Raw genomic sequence first — 16842 nt, 5'->3', positions numbered from 1 at the left:
CCTGGGTTATTTCTTGCCTCTGTGTTTGGGGATTTTCTCTTTGATTTGAAAGAAAGAAATGTTTGCTGCTGAAGAGTGCGTCCTCATACCCCAGTTGACCCAGACCCGGAGAGGGACAGATTCTCACGCTAGCTGCCTGGTCTGTCCCCAGAGAGTTCAAGGCTGGTGAAACTGGTCTCATCCTCTGTATCAGTTAGTTGTTACAAGTGACGCTGTGTAACAAACCATGCCAAATCTTAGTGGTTTCAGACAGCCATTTATTTAGCTTGTGATGATTCGTTCTTAACATTTATTTATTCATTCATGTATGTGCAGCGCTGGGACCTTCCGTTGCGGTGCTGCACCCTTCTTTAGCTGCAGCCTGGGGAACTCTTAGTTGCAGCATGTGGGGTCTGGTTCCCCAACTAGGGACTGAACCTGAGCCCTCTGCACGGGGAGCTCCTTGTAGCCTCGAGCACGTGGATGCTGTCTGTCACCATGCCTTCACCTGAATGATGCTGTTCCCGGTTAGGACAACATGCTGGGTTTAGGCCCCTCTGGCTGCTCCACCATTTCCCTTCTAAACCATACTCTCTTTTCTTTGCACCTCAAGCTTTCCGTTTGGCATCTGGGAGAGTCCATGGGGACAGTTGAGAAGCACTTCCGCAAAGAGTTGAGGAGGTCGCGACCATCCCACTTCAGAAGGGCCAGTGCCCATGTGTGCCATCCTGTTCCATCTTTCCCCTCCTCTCCCAGGCCTGAGGTTCCAGCAGCCTGGCAGAGAAGGGAGGTGAGGGTACTGCTAAGGGGAGGGGGAGGAACTAGTTAAAATCTCTTCTGTTTTTTCGAACAGATACTCAAGTTTGAGAGACATTAGATCCATCAATCAATGAGTCTTCTCCCCAAGTTTTATGACAGCTTCTTTCAAACCCAAGTCACCTGCCATCCCCCTTTATGATTTGCACCATATCTGTGTGCAATTGTATCTTAACTAGTTTTCTTTAAATCAACTCAGTTTAAAAAAAAAAAAACAACATTTATTTATCTCTTCATTTGGCCGTGCTTGGTCTTAGTTGCAGTACGTGGGATCCTTAGTTGCGGCATGTAGGATCTAGTTCCCTGACCAGGGATCGAACCTGGATTTCCTGCATTGGGAGCATGGAGTCCTAGCCGCTGGACCACCAGGGAGATCCCATAAATCAACTCACTTTTTAAACTTCAAGCTAAGAGCAAGTCAGGATCATTTGCATAAACAGAAGATGGTTGTAGAAATGAATACCACTCTTTTACCAAAGTACTGTTTCCCACCAAAGGCTTTCCTGAAGCCTGCTCTCTCGCTGTTAAGAAGAGACGTAATAAGGGTCTGAGAGGTTAAAGGCATATTAGCACCAGAGGAGCTTTCCTTCTTGGAGGACTTCAAGCAGGATTGATGTGGGAATGACTTTCTCTCTGCACCAACTAAAATTACATTCTGTATCTTTGTCCACATGTTTGGGGAGTGATGACTTAGGATCCTAAGTCTGCCAGCTCCTGGCTATGTGATTTTGGACAAGTGATTTTACCTCTCTGAGCCTTGGTTTTCATTTTTGCAAACTGGTGGTAGGAATTATCCCCTTGGGTGTGGATTCCCTGGTGGCTCAGATGATAAAGAATCCATCTGCCATGCGGGAGCCCCATGGGTTTGATCCCTGGGTTGGGAAGATCCCCTGGAGAAGGGGAACAACTACCCACTCCAGTATTCTTGCCTGGAAAATTCCATGGACAGAGGAGCCTGGTTAGCTATAGTCTGTGGGGTCACATAGAGTTGGACACGACTGGGTGACTTAACACTTTTACTTTTTTGGCTGTGGATTCAGTCCTGGCCCTCTTCTTTCACTGGGACCCTCTGGCCCTAGCATCACTGGGAACGATTTCCTGGTTGAGGCCTCAGTTTCCCTGAGTTCCCATCATCGCTTGCTCAGGTTCTCAGGTGAGACTTTGAAACCTGAGAGGATACAGCTCCTGGAGAAGTGGGGAAGGAATGAGCTCTGAGCCCTCTCGGCCGTGACGGAGCCCCTTGAGAGGGGTATGGTGAGGCCGTCAGCTCCTGGCAGGAGCAAAACCCATGCCGACTCTGCAGATTGCGCTGGGTTCTGCTGACTCAGGGAAGGGTTCTCGGGGCTCTGTGCTGCTGGCTTTGAAGCCGCTGGAATCACTGAGAGCTTGAGCCCAGGACAGGTGTAGACTCTAGAGGGAGTGCAATCAGATCCTCGGAGTCAACCTAGCAGAATTCAGATGACCCTCCGAACCCTGCAGTGCCCTGGGGACTTTCCATTACATCAGGGCGTTAGGCAGGGCTCCTTGGGTATCTTCCTGGCATCCTTTACTCAGACTTGTGGAGCAAGCACAGTGGTTTCCAGCCTCTGTAGAGGCAGGGCTCCTGCAAACAAAGAGCGCCTCTTATTATGAAGGAGAGAAAAATGAGACAGATCCCTCTGTCTCTTGTCAAATAAAGATGGTGTCTGTGAAAATGCTTCTGCTTCATAGGCTGAAGAATCGCTCCCTTTGGCACTGCTGAAATTGTTGAGAGAGAAAATGAAAGGGAACTTCCCCTGCGGTCCAGTGGTTAGGACGCCACACTGCCCGAGGGCCCAGGTTGAATCCCTGGTCAAGGAACTAAGATCCTCCTAGCCACGCTGCGTGGTCAAGAGAGATGATTAGGGAACTTGGATGGCAGGGGACTGTTGTAAGGTTATTACACAGAGGAGGCCGCTCATCTCAAGCGCAGGTGGGTGACCTGAGGCTGTTTGGGCTTCTTGTTGGCATCTATCTGCTTGCTGCTTTTTGCACTGGGGATGCTGCTTAGGGTTCCTGAAATCTTCCCACTCAAGCTTGACCTTCATCAGCGTGCTTCCGATGACACTTGAGACATACCAGGGGTCTTCGAGTCCATCTTCACACCATGGGGCGGCTTCCTAGGGTTTCTATTACCTTATTCCGTTATTCTGTGACTTTTTAAAAGTAAGTATAGTCCTTATTTTCTGAGAGGTGAATGCAGGCTGCATTCTCAGTGGCCGATGTGTCTTTCAAAGTTATAGAATTGCTGTAATAATATAGTACTGTTGTTTACCGATGGTCTTAGTTGAATGCTTAAAGCCAAAAGAGCTTGATGAGCTGGGTCAGGGCAGAGACGTCATTCTGCCTCCATCACAGAGTCTGACAGCCCTGGATTCAAATCCCAGCTCTGCCACCAAGCAGCTGTGTGACTTTGGGCGAGTGACCCTGTCTCTCTGAGCTACAGTCTTCACTTCTGTGAAATGAGGATAACAAAGTTTCCCTTAAGGAGAGGAGTTGGGCATCGAAAGTTTTTCACTTTCTCGGCATCCTTGCCCTATTCCAGGACCAGCAACTTCTCCCATCTTCTGGGAAACTATATCACCTACACTATAACTATGGCCTTCTAGTCTAGATTGCTGACAGCCCCCTCTACCCAGGGGGACACATGTCCCAGTCCTGGCCAGTCAGCTTCCTTCCCTGGGAAGAGTGGTTCACCCTTTCTTCCGGTGCAGCCACAAGCTAGAGGGATACCAGCCTGGAGCTGCCTGTCACCACGTGTCCTGCAAGTAGGGGAGCAGCGTGGCTGGATCCAGGCAGTCAAGTGAAATCCTTAGCGCTCCATCTGTGTCCATCTCACGGCTCTGCTCTCCTCCGTGCTGGTTTATACAGGTCCCAGGCCCGTCTCTGAACCAGTCACTCCGACCATTCCTGATTGGCTAAAAGTTCTCATTTGTTCATCTTAAAGCCTGGAGCAGTCAGAAAGTGACTGAGGGTCACATCCAAAGGGAGGATTAAGGTGCTGCTCCCAAAGCAGGGCACTGGGTCATGATCAGCAAAGGTAACAGGCTGACTCCAGCACCCCGTGCAGAGAGAACAGAGTGGAGCTGTGAAGAGACCGACTGTGGGGCTCAGAAGTCAGCGTGGCCAGAGGGAGAGGAGCGGGGTCAGGTGGGTGACAAGAAAGAAGCCAAAGAGAGAGGTCGGGACTGGATCTCAAGGGGCCTCGTGTGCCCCAAGTAACGGTGAGGTTTTCACATCAGTGGGGTTATTTGCATGAAGGGGTGAGACAGGTCCTTAACGCCTGACCCCACTCCCCGCCGAATCCCCACCCCAACACTGGACCAGCTCTCATTTATAAGGAGACGTTCTTATTGATGGGAAATGAATACTTTCCAGATTCATCAAGAGGAGGAGTTACAGAAAGGGAGGGAAGAGAGAGAGAATATCCACATACCCATTAAAAGGTGTAGTATCTGAGTGACAAGGATCCAGAATTGCCCCCAGGCACTTTTCATGAAGAGGTTTATGCTCACCACAATCCTCCTGTGGGGTCAGGATTATAATAATAATAGCTAAAGTTTGCCTAACATATGCTAAGGGCTTTATTTATACACAGCATCTTAATTCTCATAACTGCCCTCCGAGGTAGGCATTATTTCAACCCCCTGCCCCACCCCATTTTATAGAAGTTATACGCTGAGGTCCAGAGAGATGAGGCAATTTGCCTGAGGCCACACGGCCAGCAAGCAGCAGAGGTGGGATTTGAACCTGGGTGTGTGGTGATTTCATACAACTCTAGCGTGGGCTCCTTTTGCTCCTCCTGAGATATTTTTATTTGGTCGTTTCTGGCACAAGGATGATGCTCCCAGTGTCACTGGAGAAGATGGTCCTCCGCTGGACCTCAGTCACGTGGGGCCGCCTGATCACAAGCAGGAGGCTGGCCAGGACTGCGTTGAGGATGGCGGTCACATAGCCCCAGCCTAGCTGGCACTGACCACCATGGTACATGGAGGAGGCTACGCAGGCTTCCTTGGCAAACGGCGAGGCCAAGCTGATGGGGAAAACCAGCAGGCCCATGATGGTGGCGATGGCTAGAGGCAGCAGGAAGGAAAGCCGGTGTGTCAGTCATGGGGCTCTGGGCTGACCTTCCATCCCACTCCTCCCATCCACTCACTTGTCATCCATCAGCCATTCACTTACTCATTGGCTCATCTATCTTTGTATCCACCTATCACTCAAGTACCTTCCACCTGTCTGTCCACCTACTTACCCATCCTTTCAGCCATATTCTAATCCACTCAGGCTCTCCATTCCTCTGTCTACCTATCCATTCACTCATCCATCCATCTGTCCAACCACCCACTTAGCCACCTGCCCCCCACGAATCCCCCCATCCATCCATTCCTCCACCACTTTCCCCATCCACCTAGCCATTCATCCATCTATTCAGTAATACATCTACTGATCCATCCATCCATCAGCTCATCCACCTACTTACACACCCCACTCCACGCACCCACCAACCCACCCATCCGTCCATATATTCATTCCTCAAAACTGTAAGGGGCTCTGTGGAAAGCACTAGTGATACTAAGCAAATGAACCAGACACCTCCTCACTTTGGAGGCAGTCCCAGCACAGGAGAGTCACATGACCTCCAACCCCTCTTCAGCCACACTTGTCCACTTGGAGTTCCTTGACTGTGCCTTGCTCTCTCGTCTCTCTACGCCTTTGCCCCCTGATGTTCCCATTACCCGAAATGCCCTTCCACATTTGGTTAACTTCCCACTCATCCTTCCAGATTCATCTCAGTGACGCCTCCTTCAGGAAGCCTTCCTTAACACCCCCTCCAAACACTGAGTCAGGTACCTCTTGGAGTTTTTCCTTGCATCCTGTGCTCATCCTATTGTGCCAAATATCCACCGAGTTATAACTGCCACCCCCACTAGACTCTGTGCAAGCTGACGACAAGGACTGTGTCTCCATTCATTGCCCCGACAAATATCGAGTGAACTCTGTGTGCGGAGCACTGTGTCAGATGCTGGTGATGTCAAGGCAGACGTGTCCTTGACCCCACAGAGCTGATGTTCTCGTGGAGAGAGATGCACAACAATCAGCTAGGCAGATGAGATATTTCAGGCTATGAAAACAGACAGCAAGGCAAGAGGAAGGAGACTCTAAGGAGAGGGGCGCTCCCTGACCTTGAGGTCATGGGAGACCCCACTGAGAGAGGTATTTGAGCAGTGCCCTTCATAAAGTGGGAGGAGCAAGCTGTGAAGATCTGAGAAGAGAACATTCCAGGCAGAGGGAACAAGCTTGGTGCTTATGAGCAACAGAAAGCAAGCCAGTGTGCTCAGTACGTGCTGAGCCTGGCAAAGCCAGTTAAGAGATGAGGTCAGTGAAGGAATAAGGGCCTCCTCAGTGGAGCTTCATCGGTAACAGGAAGTCATTGACATGGTGGCTTGATCTGATTTCAGTTTTAACAGGTCTCCTTGGCAAACAGACTCTAGGGGACAAGGGTGGCAGCAGAGAGATGCGTGAGGTGGTCACCTGTAATCCAGGTGGGAAATGGTGGAGAATTAATTGGATGAGGGTTACCACCAAGACCTGAGCTAGATCATCCAAAGCTGATGTGTGAATTAGAGAAAAGCAATCCTATGGGCTTGGGGGCTTTCGAGGTGGCTCAGTGACAAATGATCTACCTACCAAGCAGGAGATATGGGTTTGATCCCTGGATTGGGAAGGTCCCATGGAGAAGGAAATGGCAACCTACTCCAGTATTCTTCCCTGGAGAATTCCATGGACAGAGGTACCTGGTGGGGTACAGCCCATGGGGTCACAGAAGCGTTGGACAAAACTTAGCGACTAAACAACAGAAATAACAATAATTCTTCTGAGCAAACGCAGCTCTCAGCCCTCCCAGCCTCAGCCGGATGCCCTTGTGCAGTGCAAAACCTGCCCAACTGTATATGGTGGTCCTGGTAAAAACGATGCAAAGTGGATGCACAGGAGAGAAACAAAGGAGGAAAACTTTTAGGACTGGGGTTGGATAAGGGCAAGAGAGGGTGATGTTAAGGATACCATTCCCTACCCCCAATTTCTGGCTTGTTAAAAGATCAGGAATAGTCTGCAGTTTTACGGTTTAACTCGGAGATTCAACCGGGAGGCAAGTCTCTGCTTACAGGCTCGCTCATTCATTCACCCGTTCATTCCAAAAACATGTCTGGGACACTTATATGTGACACCAAACTTACCTGCTGCGGCTTGTACCCCTGGCATTGAACCACTGCCCCTCCGTGGACACAGTCCTTCGGGGGCAAGGGCCCAGGACAGGAGGAGAATTGTACTGAAAGCCAATAGGAGCCAGCCTCCAAGGAGCATTGCAGCTGAAACCTGCCAGGAAGAGAGAGGAGGGACAGTGTCGACTGGGGTGGGGGCAGTCATGCACTCCCTCTGCTTAACTGATCAGCTGCTGAGTCCTCAAAACCCCACAAGGTCTATGCTATTATTATCCCTGTTTTGTGGTTGTTATTGTTCAGTCACTAAGTCGTGTCTGACTCTTTGCAACCCTATGGACTGCAGCACGCCAGGCTTCCCTGTCCTTCATTATCTCCCTGAGTTTGCTCAAACTCATGTCCATTGAGTCAGCGATACCATCCAACCATCTCATCCTCTGTCGTACCCTCAGTCTTTCCCAGCATCAGAGTCTTTTCCAATGAGTCGGCTCTTCACATCAGGTGGCCAAAGTATTGGAGCTTCAGCTTTAGCACCAGTCCTTCTAAAGAATATTCAGGGTTGACTTCCTTTAGGATTGGCTGGTTTAATCGCCTTGCTGCCTAAGAGACTCGCAAGAGTCGTCTTCAGCACTACAGCTCAAAAGCATCAATTCTTCAGCCTCAGCCTTTGTCATGGTCCAACTCTCAAAGCCGTACATGACTACTGGAAAAAACATAGCTTTGACTATATGGACCTTTGGCAGCACAGTGATGTCTCTGCTTTTTAATATGCTATCTAGGTTGTCATAGCTTTCCTTCCAAGGAGCAAGCGTCTTTTAATTTCATGGCTGCGGTCACAGTCCACAGTGATTTTGGAGCCCAAGAAAATAAACCTGTCACTGCTTCCACTTTTTCCCCTTCTATTTGCCATGAAGTGATGGGACTGGATGCCATGATCTTAGTTTTTCTCATGTTGTTTTAAGCCAGCTTTTTCACTCTCCTTTTTCACCCTCATCAAGAGGCTCTTCTTCACTTTCTGCCATTAAAGTGGTATCATCTGCATTTCTGAGGTTGTTGATAATTCTCCTGGAAATCTTGATTCCAGCTTTTGATTGATCCAGCCTTGGCATTTCGAATGATGTACTCTGTATACAACCTTGGTTCCCTGGTGGCTCAGACGGTAAAGCGTTTGCCTATAATGAGGGAGACATTCAATCCCTGGGTCGGGAAGATCCCCTAGAGGAGGAAATGGCAACCCACTCCAGTACTGTTGCCTGGAAAATTCCATGGACTGAGGAGCCTGGCAGGCTACAGTCCCTGAGATCTCAAAGAGTCGGACACAACTGAGTGACTTCACTCTGTATACAAGGTGTACTTTGTTTTACATATAAACAAACCGGATTATAAGGAGTTGGAGTCATTTGCCTCAGGGCACACAGCTAATTAAGCCCTCAGTTCAGTTCAGTTCAGTTGCTCAGTCGTGTCCGACTCTTTGGGACCCCATGAACCGCAGCATGCCAGGCCTCCCTGTCCATCACCATCTCCCGGAGTTCACTCAGACTCATGTCCATCGAGTCCGTGATGCCATCCAGCCATCTCATCCTGGGTCGTCCCCTTCTCCTCCTGCCCTCAATCCCTCCCAGCATCAGAGTCTTTTCCAATGAGTCAACTCTTCGCATGAGGTGGCCAAAGTACTGGAGTTTCAGTTTTAGCATCATTCCTTCCAAAGAAATCCCAGGGCTGATCTCCTTCAGAATGGACTGGTTGGATCTCCTTGCAGTCCAAGGGACTCTCAAGAGTCTTCTCCAACACCACAGTTCAAAAGCATCAATTCTTTGGCGCTCTGCCTTCTTCACAGTCCAACTCTCACATCCATACATGACCACAGGAAAAACCATAGCCTTGACTAGACGGACCTTAGTCGGCAAAGTAATGTCTCTGCTTTTGAATATACTATCTAGGCTGGTCACAGCTTTTCTTCCAAGGAGTAAGTGTCTTTTAATTTCATGGCTGCAGTTACCATCTGCAGGGATTTTGGAGCCCAAAAAATAAAGTAAGCCCTAGAGATAGAATTAAGACCTGCATTTACCACCTTCCCTGGTAGCTCAGACAGTAAAGCGTCTGCCTACAATGTGGGAGACCCAGATTCGATCCCTGGGTCAGGAAGATCCCCTGGAGAAGGAAATGGCAACCCACTCCAGTACTCTTGCCTGGAAAATCCCATGGACTGAGGACCCTGGTAGGCTACAGTCCATGGGGGTCGCAAAGAGTCGGATATGACTGAGTGACTTCACTCCACTTTACCACCTTACCTTCTCTTTACTGAACACCTGCTATACAGCAGGGTCACCAAGAGAGGCACCTTTGCATTGGTTTTGGAGGCTGTGTAATCTCCCTTAGATGGGCTTCCCAAGTGGCATAGTGGCAAAGAATCCGCCTGTCAGTGCAGGTGACGCAAGAGTCCCTGGGGTCAAAAAGAGTCAGACTGGACTACGTATGCACACAGTCTTGCTTAGAGGTGCTGAACTGGGAGTCCCAGCCCATTGTCCCGATTGTTGAATTGGTAATTCGCATCAAAACAGAGACTTTTGACATCTTAGCCGTGGTTTTCAAACCTAGCGGTGCTTAGAGGGTGACCAGTAGGTGTGTACAGGTTGTGCACTGCACAACTCTAGGAGATGCCTTTGGGAGCCATCACAGAAATGCCTATTGATTACAGTAAGTCTCCAGCAGATGGCAGTACAGTGTCCTGAGGAAGGGGCACTATTTCCTAATTTGTATAAAGGCACTGCATGGGTCAGCTACTGCCTTCAGAATCACCCTGGGTGTTTGCTAAAATTCACATAGCCAGACCCCCGCTCCACACCTACAGAGTCAGAAGTTGGAAGGGAGGTGGGCAGAACTTGGCTTTTTTTTTTTTTTTTTTTTGCGCTGATGCATTTGAGAATGCCCTGCTCCCGACCCCTCGAAGCTACAGTAAATTGACAAGTCCACGTCTCAACTTCCAGGCGAAGTCAGGAATATCATCCAGGGACTGGAAGGTCCCACAGCTCTGGTTCCAGCTGTCACCTTGAGGCCAGGAGCAGTAGGCGAGGACACCGCAGGAGAAGGTGGTGGTCTGGAACCAGCAGGGGAGACGAGGCTGACGGCTGAGATGCAGGTGGGGGAAAGCCCCAGAGCTGCCCACACACTGCCCACCATCAGGGCACGTCAGTGACCTAGGAGTCAACAGACAAGATTTGTGGAAGGAGGAAAACGGGGTCTGGAAAGGATGTCCCCGTTTTTCCCACCAGCCAGCCATCTGGTCCTGTCTTTGGATCCCAGGTCATTAGCCTCGCTTTGGCCTGGGACGCACTGGGAGGTCTTCATAACTGGGGTGGAGCTCCTCCCTAACACATTCTGGAAGTTGAAACTCCAGATTTTGGAATAAACGTTAGTGCTTACACAGACTTTGGCACACAACCAGTCCTCCTGGGAAATGAACATCGCTGGTCCATGCAAGCCCCCTCTCGTGTCTCGCTCATTTATTTGTCTGTTTCTTCATTCATTCACTCTGCCTATCACGCCTTGCACTGTCCCTGAGGCCTGCTTCTACAGAGAGAGGGGGCCTTTCTCAAAATCACACACAGATGTTGGGTTTCTAGCAACCACCCTGCTCATCAGCTGCCTCCTCCCAATCTCTGACCATTATTTAATGTTTATCTTTTTGTTTGGAGGCATTTTTGTAAAACGGATACTGTTCAGTCTGTGTGTATTTTCCATGTGCATAAATGGCATTGCTTTATTGCTGTTTTATGTGTTGTCACAGAGGTCAGGTGGCACCTGGACTCATCCTTAAATGTCTCTAAATCATAGGATGCCAAGAGTTATTTAGTTTTCAATTCTTCTTCAACCCTTCAAGGAGAAAGTTTCTGTAAGAGCTGCAGGGTCTTAAACACCCCCCAGTCATCTGTCAGTCTCCTCTGTTGAAAGACAGGGAGCCTTGAGGAGGCAACGGAGTCTAGTGAGGTTTGGGGGATGAGGTTGGACTTTTCTTCTATCTGTTGTAATGGTTTTATTCTATTTATTAGTTATCTATTTGACATTTAAATTTATGTTAATGAGAACTCGAGTAGCTTTCAAGTTGGGTCTTACCAAAATAATGATAGAGTGTTGGAGGAGGAGGCTAAGGCAGGAAGGTGGTTTGCTAATAGCCAAAGTTGTCATTGATGGTCAGAAGCAAGGTCCAGAAGGGCTGAGGCAGCCCAGGGGCACCCAGGGTCAGAAGCCACTGAGCCAACCAAGGACATCGACACGGACCTTCCAGGACCAACGCTCTTCAACCTTGGGTTTCACTTTGGGACCCTAAGCCCAGCCAGCACATTACACTTGGCCAGAGTCCTGGGCTTGGAGGCCAGCCAGTCCCTCTAGCATTTCCCAGCTGTGTGACTTGGAGCAAGTTACCCCGTTGCCCTGGGCCTCAGTTTCTCCGGGCCTCAGTTTCTCCATCTGTAAAAGCAGATTCTAAATCCAGGGGGCAGATAGTGTTGGGTTCGATCACTGAGCAGGGTGATGAGGTAGAAAGAAACACACGAACCACCACGCTTCCCCAGGGTGACCTCGGGGAGGTCACCTCATCTCTCTGGAAATGGGGCCATCGGGGTTGTTGTGAAGGTTCTTGGGGGTCAGATGCAGCTGGGTTGCAGGGAGAGGGGGCTGAGCTAAGCCTGAGAAGGGAGGCCGGGGTTAGGTGGCACACACATATTATTTCCAAGCTTAGAAAAACCTCCCGGCAGCCAGCCAGCAAATAAGATGCAGTGCCTTGAAGTGAGGGAGAGTGGGTTTGTTGGTTTTTTTTTTTTTTTCCCCTACACTGAAATCAGCCTCAACTTTGGGGTTGGCAGGATCCCGAGAGGGGTGTAATTCCAGCCAGGAAGCTGGGGAGCCCAAAGCAGACTGAGGCCCGCGACTTTGCCTCTCTCTGGCTGCCCCAGTGCCTCTCCAGGCATTTCTGACCTTGAAAGGAGTTTTGTTCTCCAGATAATATGCTCAGTGTCACCTGGGAAAATCACACCAACCATCCAGGTGCCCAGAAACTTAAATGAGGCATTATAACCCGAAACCACATCCGGCCGGGTTCCAATTAGCTGGAATTCACCAAAGGGAAACTTGAAAGGGATTGGATATGTTCTCCTCCAGCTCGGCGCTTTGCTGTTCAAGGCAGTTGACAATTCTTGAGCACTCATCAAGGCCCATTCTAAACTCTCAGTGTCTCATTCAGTTTAAGCCTCACGGTTCCCCCATGGTAGGGTAGGTACTACTTTTATCTGAGTTCCCATTTTACAGATGACAAAATGAAGCCTCAGGAAGTGAGCAGTGGACCAGGGTCTCAAACTCAGGGAATGGGGCTGCTGACTCTGAGCCCTAAACCCAGAGTGATATTAAGGAATTCGTTTAAAGTCAAATACCCCAGCGTTTTTCAGGGACTACCCAGGGTTAAAGTTTGGTCAACCCTCTCCCCTGCTCAGGCCAGGGAGCCTGGATGGGCTCAGGGGAGCCATTCATAGCCGTGGCAGGAGGGGACCTGGGACCTGGGGGTTTAGAGGTGGCTACTAGTGTCTTACTATGTCCTTATAAGTCCCTTCCTCATTCTGGCATCCATGCGTCCTCATCTGTCAATTGGAAGGAGTTGATCATTCATTCGTTCAGCTTTTGTGACCTTCATAGATACAGCAGCGAACAAAACATTGTGCCTGCCCTCGAGGAACTTAGGGTTTGGAGGGCAAGACAGGGAAACAAGAGAGAACAATATGGTCCATCCGTCCATCCACTCAACAAATTTACTGAGTATCTCCTATGTTCTAAGAACTATTCTAGTGCTGGGGATTTAGTAGTGAGGAAAACAGACAAAAACCACTGTCCTCATGGAGCTTACAGTCCCGTAAGAGAGAGAGAAACAATAAGGAAATAAGTCAGCATGTAAGATGCCTGATGTAGGGACTTCTCTAGAGGTCTAGTGCCTTGAGGCTCTGTACTTCCGTTGCCGGGGGCACAGGTTTGATCTATGGTCAGGGAGCTAGGGTGTCATATGCAGTGGGCAAGGCCAAAACAAAAGGATGCCTGATGTAAATAAGTGCCACAGAGAAAAATGAAGCCAGGAAGGGAGATGGTGAATGAATAGGGAAGGGTCATGGAAGCAGGGAGAGTGGGAGGCTTTGTAGGCAATGACAGATCTTTGGCTTTTAATTTCTGAGTTAGATGGGGAGTCTGCGGGTGGTCTTGAGCAGAGGTGGGACATGACTTACCTCGGTGTTTTAAAAAGGTCAGCTCTGGCTGCTGGGTGGAGAAGAGGCAGAAGAGAGGGCAAGGGAGAAGGAACCAGGAAGCAATTTCAGTGGGTCAGATGAGAGACAGTCAGTGGGTCAGATAGAGAAGAGACAGGGAGGGCAGGGGCAGATTTGGGATCTGTGTTGAAGGTCAAAGGTAGGTCCAGCCAACCAGATTTGCTTATGGACTGGACTTGGAGTGTGAGGGACAGTGGGGAGGCAAAGATGTCTCCAGGGCTTTTGACCTTGGCACCTGGGACGGGCGAGCTGTCCTTACCTGAGACGGGGAAGCTGCGGGAGGGGCCGGTTTGTTAGGAGAAGGGAAGCTCTCTGAGCGTGGTGTAGCCCAAGTGAAGTCTGAGATGTGTATTTCACCAAGCCATCAATCAATGGAGGCAAACAGACACAACGTCACACCAAGGGACAGCCCAGGACGCCGTCGGGGGCAGGCGCAGAGCAGGGGCCCCTGGGGGCCAGGTGGACATCCAGGCTGGAATCTGAAGACACGCGAGTTGGGGTTGGGGCAGGACGCTGAGCCGCACCCCTTGTCTCATCCTCCCAGCCGCACAGCCTGCTCATCCCTGGCTGCTCGTGCGTTTCCAGCTCCGGTACAAGTTGGCCGTGTGCACTGGGTCAAACTGTGATGTAATGTAATGACTCCAAGCTTTTGTTTCCCCATTGCAGTGGACTGAATGTTTGTGTGCCTCCGAATTTATATGTTGAAATTCTACCCCCAACGGTGATGCTGGAAAAAGGTGAGCCTTCAGGAGGAGATGAGGTCATGAGGGTGGAGCTTCCATGAGGCTTAGGAAAGAGAGCCCAGAGACCACCCTCGTCCCTTCTGCCACGTGAGAATGTAGCAAGAAGACAGCCATCTGTATACCGGGAAGCGGGCTCTCACTAAACACCAAAATCTCCCTGATGTTGGAATTCCTAGCCTCTGGAACTGACAGAAATAAATTTCTGTTGGTTATAAGCCACGTAATCTATGCCACTTTGTATATAGCAGCCTGAATAGGCTAAAACGTCCACCCCCAGAAGGATGGCTACATCCTAGACCAGGGGGACTTAACCTTCTGGAGGTGACGGAGTCCTTTGAAAATATGATTTAAAAGCATGGCTGCATTCTTTATGCAGACTTACTTGTACTCACACACACACACACACACACACACACACACACACACACACTACTGTAATTTCAGGGGCTCGTGGACCCTTAAAGCTCATTATAGCTCCCGGACAATACTTTCCTCTCCCCCTAGTCTTGACCTCACCTCCCTTTTCTCTCCAGACTCACCTACTTCAGGTCAAGACCCTCCAATGTGGCTACTTCTCAGGCTCCAGTTTTGAACGTAAGTCTGTGACTTGGTAACAGGTGTCCTGCCGTTTGAAGGAAACAGGCTAGTGAACAAAGCCCAGGTGTGTGATAAGCTGGCCTGTGTGTGTTTTCCTTCCCAGTTTCTTAAACCGACAACCTGTCTGTCACTGGGCTGCTGGCTGGGCTGGGCAAAGAGAGAAAAGCCAGCCCCAAATCAGAATGGGGTGAGGGTGTGGTGTTTCCAGGGCAGCAGAAGGTGTGAATAGGGATTAACCGAGATTAAATGCCAGGTGTTGAAATTCTTGCCATTGTACTCTCTGCCTTTCTGCCTTGGTATTTCTAGTTGAGGGATATTTCTCTGGGATCTGAATATCCACCCTGCGGGCTGTGAACTTCCAGAGAGTAGGTTCCAGATCTGAAAAGCCTTTATCCAGTAGGTGCTTGTCTTGTCTTTTGCTGTAAATGATGGAAGTGCAACTCCAACCAGCTCAACAAGAAATGAGAAATGTATCGGTTTACATAACTGAAAATTCTGTGGGACAGCTTCAGGCACAGCTGGCTCCAGGTGAACAAGCAGTGGCCCCCCTCTCTCTTTCTCTCCATCTCTTGGCTCTGTTCCAGCCGAGTCGGGTTTACTCTCACGGAGATTCTGTCTCACAGTGTTGGTTTCTGGTACCTCCAGGCTTAGCAACCCCGGAGAAAAGAAAGCTCTTCTTCACACACAGTGGCTGCAATTACTGTGATTAACTCTCACTGGACAGACATGGGTCCCATCCATGAACCGAAGACTGTGGCCAGGGAAATGGGATCCTCTGATGGGCTGGACCTAGGACCTGGGCTCAAGGATTAGCGGTCGAGGGTGGGAGACTGGGGATGAGAGCAGGTGTGTCCTGACGTCCACCACACTGGAACCACATGAACTAAAGGTGGGGCGTGGGGTAGTTTCTAGGAGGAAAACCAGGTGCTGTGCAGAGGATGGGGAAATGGGTGCTGGGCAGGCGAGATGCATTCATGGCATCACTCTGAGGCCGTAAATGCTGACACGACAAGTGAGACACACGGGAAGCAGGAGGACTGAGGCTGAGACTCAAGTCCCAGCTCTGCCACTCACTCTTCGTGTGGCCTTAGAGCATCTCTGCTTTACTGGGCCTTCATCTTTCCACTGTAAATGAGGGCGTCTGGAATACAAGGTTTTGGAGAGATGATTGCCAGGTTTTTTTTTTCCCCCTCCTACTCATTCAGTCATATATTTATTCTCTTTTTTCTTTCAATCAATATTTGTGGAAGGGCTTCGGGGTTAGTCTCAACTGGATCTGAATCCCAGTCTGATTTCTGTCAGGCGTGATTGTTATGCCTTCTCAAGTGTGCTTAGCTGTGTCCTTCCCGGCCACCCAGCAGCCCTGGATGCCATCCAGCCTCCACTCGCCTCCCCCCGCAGGCGGCCTGGGTCAGACTGCTGCAGCCACTTGGCTAGCGTGGCCTGCGGCGATGCGGCCTGAGTCGTGGCCTGATCTGCCAACAGCCCCAGCTGTGGTCCCAGCTGACCTGGCCGGAGCTGGGGCCAGGGTTTGCGGCCAGGGTTCTGGCGCCTCCTCTTCTAGACGCAGGTGAACTTCTGGGTGCAGAGCTGGTTTTCCTCGTGGCTGCCTGGAGGCTGTGTCAGTGACACAGCTCAGACGCGAGGAGTGGTTGGGTCCAGTGGTCACTCGTGGCAGAGGGGAAACCGGCCGGGCCAGCAGAGGAAGTTCTTGCCCTTCATCCCTGCACATTTCACGTGGCTTCCCCCAGAGACACCCTGAGTACTGGAACTCCTGGTCGCAGTTTCTTGAAAAGCTGTGGCCAGTTCAGTCAAGAACATCTTATATTTGCCCTCCCTTCTTCTCAGTCTCACAGTCCCTTTTCCTTCACTCTTGTTAAGCTGGGATTACATCCCCAATAAGGCATTAGTTTGTTAATCTTGCCTCAAGCTCTGTTTTCTAGGGAACCCAGGCTGTGATCTTAGTTGTGTGACTTTGAATGATTTACTTAACCTCTCTGAGCTTCAGGTTCCTTACCTATGAAAACGAGATAACAGAGCATCTCTTACAGATCTGTTGTGACGTTTCATGAGCCAGTACAGGCAAAGTACTTAGCTCAATAAATGACATCTTGCATTAGTATAATTTCTGTGAATGAGGCACAGGACTGTATTATGTGAAAACATTTA

General features: G+C 49.9%; 1 protein-coding gene and 1 long non-coding RNA gene across 2 annotated transcripts; both read right to left on the bottom strand.

Moving 5' to 3' along the window:
- On the bottom strand, nucleotides 4250–7197 carry TMEM211 (transmembrane protein 211). The gene is made up of 2 exons (XM_005691695.2): nucleotides 7050–7197; nucleotides 4250–4886 (listed from the first exon to the last, which is right to left on the bottom strand). The coding sequence occupies exons 1-2, from the start codon at nucleotides 7174–7176 to the stop codon at nucleotides 4627–4629; spliced, it is 387 nt and encodes a 128-aa protein (XP_005691752.2). The 5' UTR covers nucleotides 7177–7197; the 3' UTR covers nucleotides 4250–4626.
- On the bottom strand, nucleotides 9919–14698 carry LOC108637870. The gene is made up of 2 exons (XR_001919378.1): nucleotides 14616–14698; nucleotides 9919–10228 (listed from the first exon to the last, which is right to left on the bottom strand). It is a non-coding gene; the product is annotated as an uncharacterized LOC108637870 (long non-coding RNA).

Source organism: Capra hircus, chromosome 17 (genome assembly GCF_001704415.2).
Source record: "Capra hircus breed San Clemente chromosome 17, ASM170441v1, whole genome shotgun sequence".
In the NCBI taxonomy this organism is placed as follows: domain Eukaryota; kingdom Metazoa; phylum Chordata; class Mammalia; order Artiodactyla; family Bovidae; genus Capra; species Capra hircus.
This window is presented reverse-complemented; position numbering and strand designations above follow the sequence as displayed.